Below are 9,635 nucleotides of genomic sequence, written 5' to 3'. Positions count from 1 at the left end.
TTTTGCATTAAATTCTTCTATGACTTATCCAAGCTAAATTATACATTATACGTTAATTTTATAGCTCTATTTTTTTACTGTATGTAAACTATTGTCTAATATCTGACAAAAATCCTCAAACATAACACATCTGAGAACTCCATTATTAACTTTAAGCACTAAAATTCTAAGCAGACCCTTCCTGCCCTCTCTCACAGTGAAGATATTTATAAAATGTAGTCCTGCCAGTCAGTGCTGTCTGACTCTCCGGGACTCAAACACACAACAGGACCCAGAGTCAACACACAGGGACAGACAGGGAATGAGGGACCTTAAAAAAAAAGAGAAGGAGGATGGTGACTAAAGCCTGAGATATCTCACTGACTCCGATGTGCCTGTTCTTACTCCCACACACAGACATGTGGGATGGCTAAAAAGACAAATGCCTTTCTAAAAGGCAGGTAATGCAGAGGAGAGGACAGCTGACTGATATAATAAGATAATAATATCACATGTCAATATGATATTGTATATATTTGCAGCAGTAAATGTTTTAGAAATTGCTTTGTTTACATAAAGAGAAAGGTCTCTCTGGCTTATTTAGAAAAATGAAATCTGTACATTAGAGATGCCTCAGAAATTTAACAGCATAAAGTTGGCCTATTATAGTCTATGAAACTGAACCAACAACAGCCTGACAGAAAAACACATGGCAATGATGCGTGACATTAAAATAGCCTACATTAACCGTCTCTTACAGTGTCATAACCATTTAGCAGTTTACGAGTGGCGTCAGTCAAGTTGCCCAAAGGTTCCAGGCATGGGTAACCTTCCTTCAGAGTGAGTGTGGCACTTGGGGGCCCATCTGGATTCTGCAGCCTCGTGGCCAAGCTCTGGATGCTCTGCTTCAGTGTGGCCATCGGGGGGAGCCCACACTGCTCTTTAAAAGCCACTGTGGCACTCTAAAGAAAGAGAAAACATGAACACACAGGCACACACTTGGTTAACACAAATACTTCAGTAAGCCCAAGAGACAGAGATAAAGGTAAGTAACAATTTGGTAAGCACAAACAAATGTAATGTTAATAAACACAAAAGAAACGTGAAATCTGCACTTTTCCAAAAGATTTTATATTTTTGAAAGATTAAGGCTCAAGAACTATTTCTTAAGCAGCACACCTGTTTTCAACATGGATAATATTTTTGTGGAGATATTTCTGTGGAATAAAGATAGAAAAGATAGAAAGTTCAAAAGAACAGCATTTATTTGAAATAGTAATCTTTTGTAACATTACACATTATATACTTTTGATCAATTTTGTGTGACCTTGCTAAAATTCTTATAATATAAAAAATTAGACACCAAACTTTTTAATAGTAGAGTACAGAGTACTCAAAGTATACGACCACAACGGCAAGATCTCTAAAATACAAGACAGCTAAGAGTATGAACTTGAACTTGAAAAATGGTGACATTTATATTGTTTGACACTGATTGTAATATGCAAAGCTACTATCACGAGGCAGAGGCAAAATAATGAATTATTTTCTTTATACAGACAGATAAACATGTGCAATTTATGTTTTCTATGTCTGTATGACTGTTAAAAGCCCCAGCTTTAAGTCTAATCACATTTCAGCTTTTTATCATACATTTCCCTTCATTAAATTTTGGCAGATAGAGAGCTCGTTTCTATTTCCTACCTGGCAGAATCACACAGCCACAACCATGATTAACAAAGCCATTTGGAGATGAATGTGTGTGTTCAGGAGGCTTCATGTGGGTGATTAGTCTGTATATCTGTTTATTCGCATGAGAAAGAAGTCCATAGGGTGTGCTGTGAATAAAGTGGACAATGTTGTGTCTCTGATATATTATACAAGAAAAAGGAATGGAAATGAAAGGACAAAGTGTATGTACAGTATGTAAAGTGGCTCCATAAAGAATCTAGACACTGAAAATCTATGAATGTCATTGCATTAGATAAGAAAATATAAAACCAAGTGGCTTTTAAAGAAAGATAAGTATGCCTTTGGGCTAAATATATCACAAACAAGTCTGTGATAGTCTGGATAGCAAAGCACAAAATATATACCTGTGGTGTGTGAGGCAACAGATTTATTATTTTACTAATAATGACTATAGGAACAGACGGCTTACAGTAATTGCGCAAAGGTAAGACTAAAGTAATGGTTCAATTAGTTTTGGGTCCACTGTCTGGTTGTGTGTTTACCACAGAGATCAACAGGTTTTGTAAACACAGTAATTATGGATTTAGAGTAACTCCTCTTCCTCAACACAACACACTGCAGTTGCATCTGATCCTGGCCCTGTCACCTTACCCCACAGATACTCTAGCCTCCATCCTTCCTCTCCTTACATTCACCCATAAATCATACCTTGACTACACAGAGTCTAGGTCAGCAGAACTGTGGTGGTTTTGTTTGTTTGTTTTTATTTATTTTTATTATTTATTTATTGCTTGGTTTAATTTCTTGAGCTTGCTTGAAAATTCAGAACAACACATCGTAATGCTAGAAATGTGTGTGCTTGCATAATTTAGATAAGTTAAACCCCAGAAATGGCAAGTGAACTGAGCTTCGCTTTCACAATGATTGGCCATACTCCAGTGAGGAGGTGTCTGGTTTTTACATGTTCAGAACTGAGACTTGCAATTTCATGTCAGCTGATTATTTAAGGAACACGCCACTTTTATTTTTGAAAATAGGCTGATTTTCCAACTCCCCTAGAGTTAAACAGTTGAGTTTTACCATTTTAAATCCATTGAGCCAATCTCCGGGTCTGGCAGTAGTACTTTTAGCTAAGCTTAGCATAGATCATTGAATCTGATTAGACCGTTAGCATCTCACTCAAAAATGACTAAAGAGTTTCTACATTTTTTGCATTTAAATCTTGACTCTTCTGTAGTTAGGTTGTGTACCAAGACTGACGGAAAATTAAAAGTTGCTTTTTTCTAGGCTGATATGGCTAGGAACTATACTCTCATTCTGGCGTAATAATCAAGGAACTTTGCTGCCCGTAAATATTAGCACTTGAAAATAGTCCCCAGCTAGGTAACTTCCAATAAGCCTGTTTTCAGGCACTGCCTAATATCATTGCGCCTGTTGCACCAATGGTCTTTTCAGCCTTTTTATCCTGGTCTTTTCAGCAGGCTGTGTCTGGCAAGTAGTAAAGAAGTCAAATTGCTAGTATTAATGTTGTCTGAACATGCACCACCTCCCTTACCAGTGCATCCTCTCGCAGGTCTGTAGCTTCTCGCAGAGGTCCGCTGGCTGGGCGGAAAGCATCATCCAGCACTTTGATTCCCGTGTTACGCAGAGTGACGTACTCTCGTCCACGCCGCACTCCTCTCCTGACGGACAGACCCCGTCTCTGGGCCTTTCCCCCACCTCTGCGGTTAGTGATGGCGATGTGTACAAACAGGCTGGCATGGGGCAAAGGGTCTCCAGCAAGGCCCAGCAGGGGCACATTGCGGTAACCAGGCTGTAGACACTCAAAAGCGATGGTGTACTGGCCAATGAAGTCATCACCTATATAATCATCATCCAGAACTACAAAACGCAGCAGGGCTAGTTCAGGCATGTTCACCTGAAAGGAGAAAACAAACATTAAATCTATTTTTTGGCTTCTTCAGGTGTGCAACATTCTACAGGTGCAGCTTTTAGGAGAATTAAATATCTAAGGTGTGTAAACAGACACTTGACACATGAGCAGACATTCTGAAATATGAAGCATGCAAAATTGAGTGCAAAGCACTAAACCAATGTACCACTGTAACACTGCAGAATATGGTAAATAAAAGATAATTTACATAAAGTGCATTTCCACAGTCTCATCTACTAAAATATGGAAATAGTTTGCATGCAAATACAATCACCTGAACATCTGGCTATGTAGGACAAACACACACATTAATAAGCAAGGACACAAGTCAATAAAAATCATGCATCTTGCACAACATGAATAACTGAGGGATTGTTACAGGTTGAAACAACTTACAAAAATGACTGTGTAACTGTTGTTAGAGGTTCACATAACTAACGCACTCACATAGTAAAAGATACATTGAAAATAACAGGAAGTCTGTTTTTCACTGCTTCCTTTGTGTCAGAAAAACAGGAAAATTGGGACCTGTGCTTAATAAGTACTAATATAGTTATTTGAACATTTCCAAAAGAAAACACAAACAACAAAGATAAAATGCCTCCGCTGGCACCAGACCGACGCCTGGACACAGCTTATTCAAGACAAAATAGTTCAAGACAGGTGTGCAGCATCTCAGAGGACCTGCTTCGGAAATTGCATACATTTGTTCACATGGACAAATTTAACTCCACAGACAAAACTGTACTGTGATATTACCATGATTTTGGACATGTATCATGGTAATACCATGCTAAGGCCATGGCAGTATGTTGTTCTAATAATATAAGAGTACCACATAAATATTGTAAATATAATAGTACTTAATTACAGTAGAGAAAGGATCATACACACATCTAGGTATATGACAAATTCATGCATACAGAGTCACATAAAGACCATTTTATAAAAGTTATAAAGCAAATCCCAATTGCTGAATTGCTAATATTGTTGCAAAAATTAAGTGTATTAAAATATTATCATTACCAGCTTTAATGTGTAAAATGCGACATTAAGTTATTAAAATTTTATCAAACATCATGATTTTCTGTAAAGCTGCTTTGAAACAATGCAAATTGTGAAAAGTTCTACACAAATAATTATAATTTAACTTGACATTGAGACACAGCAAAGATGCAAAAGCATTCTATCGGATCCCTCCAGGGGATGTGCATTTATTCCTCTGTATGTGTGTGTGCGTATGTTTGTTAGTTAGTGGGACTCTGGTAGGTGTACCCCTCCCATGACTTATAATTGCATGACGTCCTTGAGCTCCAAGCAACAAGAGACAAACAAATCCAAACAACAAGATGCACAATTCCCCAGGACAGAATAAGTGTGTGCGTGAGAGATATATTTGTGATTTCACTGGATCCTTCTCAAAACCTCCCCTTCAAATAACCATGTGGCACAGTCTTTGATTTAAATCCCAATAGCAGGGATTTAAATTTAAAAGTGCTAAGGTCAAGACTCACCCATAATTTTTATCACTGTCTACTTGCAGTACAATATGTGTATGATGTGGAAACCAATCCAAAAGCCACATATCTACCTTTATACAAAACATGGAAGTACAGTGTGTCTGGAGATTCATATTGGAAGATTATTGTTGTTTCTAGCTTTGACAAGGGTTGTTAACATAACCAAAAAGGGACAACAAGCAAACAGAAGCAGAGAGACGTCATGATGGTACTTACTGTTTTTTTAAGAAACTTGACAATAGCGTGTTTATTGAGTGCTTACACTCTCTGCATTTTTTTTAGCTAGCAAGACAATTTCCTCAAACACACACTAATGCCGCGTTTCCACCGATTCCTAAAGTACCGTGAAGATTAGGCAAATGGTCTGATGCCTGCGCGCGTTTCTCAAAACAAAAGTATGCAAATTTCGGACTTGCATCCTCTGTAGTTCAGACTCTGCGAGTTCGACTCGGGAGTGTGATCTCCCGTGGACAGGACGACGCAAGTCTGGTAATTCTGCAAACAGCAGCGTACTTGTACTATCAAATACCACTGCCTCTTTTCGTTTTCATTTAAACATATTAATAGCTGCAGAAATGTAGTTCAGGGAAATGTGTAGGCCTATATATTCTACATGACAATAAAATGAAATATTATAGCAATATTATATCAACTACTTTTTATTTTCATTTTAACATATAGATAAATTGAATAAAGACCAAAGATTTAACTGTTAGATTTACCCAAAATTAATTATATTTTATGCTTAACCACTAAAGAGACATCAGAGCCAGCGGCAAATGACAGAAGGACTAGCCGAGTTGAGACTGCTCTAGTAAGATAGCTACATGAGAACTGAGCTGATCACGTTAAACGGATCGTCTCCGAAATCGCAGAAACATATAAAATAGGCACTGTCTTTATAAATAAACCGCAGATTTTAGTTTTAAACAACTACATTCTCACCTGAAATACTTTTAAAACTACATTTCATGACACAATAACAGTTATATTTTGAAAATTATCAGAATAAATTGTGGTTGAAATCACAATGCTGCGTGAACTCAACCAATCAGCATGCTCAGCGCCCAAGTCCCTCACCTAAAAGTTCCGGACCTTTGAAAAGTGCTACCTCGCAAGCAGGGACTTTTTGAGGGGCATTTTTTTTACCTGGAACTTTATTTTAGATCCTGGTTCCTGTGGTGGAAACACACTGAGTACCAGCACAAAGTCCCTAGTTCCTGTGTAAAGTTCCAGTGGTGGAAACGCAGCTTCTGAGGGCCATTTTTTTACCCTGAACTTTATTTAGATCCTGGTTCCTGTGGTGGAAACACATCAAGTCCCAACCCAAATTCCCTAGTTCCTGGGTAAAGTTCCAGTGGTGGAAACGTGGCTTATTGTAACTTATTGTAACTGTAAAAAAATTTGGTGATTGGTTTCAGCAGTCTTGCTCCACACCTGGAGTGCTGCATGTTTGTGTCCACTTCATTTCACTGGAAATCACAGGTAAAACAACCCCTCTCCTGCACCAAGAAACAACCTTCATCTGCACCTCGTTATTAAAGCAGTTTAAATTTGGCATGCAACTGTAATTAGGCCCTGCTAAAAGAATCATTGAAAAAAATATGCTGGAAGAAACTAGCACCCACTTAAGGAGCAGTGTAATGAGTTATCTTGACTGTACATTTAAACTACAATCCAGGGCAAGAGCATTAGTGTTAGCAGGCCATTATGTTTTGATGTAGATCTTCCCTAATTACAGATCTAAAAGGAGTTGTGTTAAGTTGCACACACTTGCGTCATCCCAGTGCATCCATGAGGACAGACTGCCGCCATTAACCTAATTTTGGTTTGTGAATCACAGGTCAGTACTCTATACATTCACGTTATTTATGTATGTGACATTTCTGTTATAGTTGCCAGCTCAGATTAATGCATACTAAGGAATGAAAGCAAATGTAGCAACCGGTGAAAGCTCACCTTTCATAAACTCGCTGTATTCTATCCAGATATGTTCATGTCTAACTACATGGAGAGGAAAACTGCATGCCTCCAAAACAGCATTCAAAATAAAACTCAGATTCTGTCTAAGATAAGCATTAACAGCAGAAATAGCTTTCAGCCATGTTGTTGTCCTCTGAAATCTGTGTATGCTTAGCTCAGGCAGTGCCAATTTGTTACAGAAACACAAGCCTGTCAGTGGTGTTGTCACCAAATGGTGGCAAAATATAACATGTTAACATATGTTAGTTTGTCACCTTGCTAAGGGAGGTCAATGAGTATGTGTGTTAGGATATATGATAGGCCATATCTGAGCTCGGTTGGAACTGTGTTAATATTGCATGCAGCAGGTAATCAGTGTAGGACATGGCTCAGTTGCTGCTTCATGGAGTGCAGCATTCTGATTAAGAAACATGAGAATGGACACTGCCCTCAAGACTGATACACACAAGAGAAGCTTAAAATAACCTTACACGTCACTGACCACACCACAGAACACAGGGTCAAAAACCCACAGGCAAGGTGTCATGTAAAACGTCTAATGTCTCAGTGCTTAAATCTCTAATTTTTTTCTTTCAGATGTACTACTGATCATTTGTTTTATGTGTGTACATTCATTGTTCATTCATTTTACCATGGTAGAAGGGTAGAGGACAATCACAACCAGTTTGAAAGTTCACTGCAACTGCCACTAGGGGGCAAGTGCAAAAACCCTTTGCAAATGTCAGTGATAGTGGTAAGGTCAGCTTTAGCTTCAATAAAGTCTTCCAACATCACATATGAAATAAATTAGATTTATATTCATATGGCAGTCTCACACTCTCACCTGGAACTCAAACGTCTCGTCGAACAGTGGGTCATCCTGGTTCTGGGCAGCAGTGCGAGTTCTCTGCTCTGTGCAGTCTGCAGGCACTCCGTGCAGCTCCAGCACCACATATGGGTCGATGACCTCACCTTTGGCACCAGAGCCTTGTGGCTTGGGTAGACTATGGGCACTAATGACCTTCACCCTGAGTGTTTGTGGTGGTACACCAGGCACGCAGCCTTGTGACTGGGCACTAAAGTAGGAAACCTCCTCTCGCATTACTGCTGGACGAAGAACATACCCACACCCACCGTTCTGCATAAAACGGCCACGGGTCAGGTCTAGCATTGCACCTGGCGTCTGCTGGTTGAGTGCCACCAGTTGCACACCTCCTTTCCAATAGCCTTGTGGGTTTGGGTTGCTAGAGTCTAGTCTTACAGAGCTGGGCCGCACACGAGTTAGACTGCGCTTGGTAAAGTTTACCAGCTCCTCTGGGCTCTCACTGGCCAGCCGCCCTGCCTCTCCTTCCCCAAGAGAGCACAGGGTCCAGTAAGGGGGGTCAAGGGTCATAGGTGTACCTGGTGTAGAAGGAGTGGAGGGGGGAGAATACTGCTGGGATGCCTGTGCACTCATCCGGTGAGCATAAAAGTTACAACTTCCAGTACGAGCAACTGTGATGAGATCGGACAACTCACGCCGCAAGCGGAGGCGTCTTGGCTGTGGGGGTGGGGGAACAACAATGACCAACCCCAGTTCCTCTTCCCCAGGGATAGTCATTTTTCTGCCAGCCAGAGGACCACCACCACCAATCTCCTCATCCTCCTCAGATACCTCTCCTTCAGAACCTTCCTCTTCTGGGGGCAGCTTCTTTCCGACAAGAAGCACCTTTCCCTTCAGCTGCTCTGGAGAGGGTAAAATGGTTGCACGACCTCCCAGACTGACATGCAGAGATTCAGGGGTATGAAGCTTGGGTCCAAAAACCTTTTTTAGGTGTTGTGCAAGAGTACGTTGCTGGGAAGTTGAGCAACGCTGGCATAAATACAGCAGCAGAGGATACTGGGAGGTGAGAAAAGCATACTTGTTGACTACTTCCAGGGCACTACGCAGAGTAACAGAACCATGATGGTGATGGTGGTGATAATGGTGGTGATGATGATGCTTTCCATCTGTACCATGGTCTACACCCAAAAGTGGCTCCCCTTCTGGCCCATCGGTAACCCCTAGCTCCAGACACCGACAGCCAACCTGCAGGGCTCGAATGAGACCCCCAAGATCAGCCCGGCCATGCACTTGGTCATCCAGCAGGTATGAACGGTAGGAAGCACTAATGAAATAATGAGATAGGGGCATCTTCATGTCCTGGCACACATTCTGGTGCTCAGGGTCTAACAACTGGCACTCGGCTGACTGTAGGTAGCGGGTAAATCCATCCAAGCCCAGTAGTCCTCGCTCACGCCCAGCTGCAGAGGGCTCAAAGCGACGAAGAAGCTCCAAGCAGCCCTCAGTAGTGGCCAATGAGAGACCTTGCTCAGTCTCCAGGAAAAGACGCAGGTCCTGGGCATCAAGGCACTCTCGGTCTTTAGAGAGTTGCACTAGCAAGAAATAGACATCAGGTCGTGTACACAACTCGCAGTAGGCTTCCTGGAATTCTTCCAGTGTAACATGAGAAGTTAGCTTCTCTTTGCTCCGCTGAATCTCCTTAAAGCGCAATCGCACCTGATCAATA

General features: G+C 40.9%; 1 protein-coding gene across 1 annotated transcript in view; it reads right to left on the bottom strand.

The window, feature by feature from the left end:
• plcl1 (phospholipase C like 1) overlaps window positions 1-9,635 on the bottom strand; it is a 71,745-nt gene that overhangs the window by 4,855 nt on the left and 57,255 nt on the right. The window contains exons 3-5 of the mRNA XM_059562138.1: window positions 7,931-9,625; window positions 3,227-3,589; window positions 738-941 (exon numbers count right to left, since the gene is read on the bottom strand). Coding sequence (XP_059418121.1) covers window positions 738-941; window positions 3,227-3,589; window positions 7,931-9,625 — 2,262 coding nt within the window. The remainder of the gene's footprint in view (window positions 1-737; window positions 942-3,226; window positions 3,590-7,930; window positions 9,626-9,635) is intronic.

The sequence above is a fragment of the Carassius carassius genome, chromosome 11 (assembly GCF_963082965.1).
Source record: "Carassius carassius chromosome 11, fCarCar2.1, whole genome shotgun sequence".
Classification (NCBI taxonomy): domain Eukaryota; kingdom Metazoa; phylum Chordata; class Actinopteri; order Cypriniformes; family Cyprinidae; genus Carassius; species Carassius carassius.
Note: the sequence above shows the minus strand (reverse complement) of the source record. Positions and strands in the feature narration are given on the sequence as shown.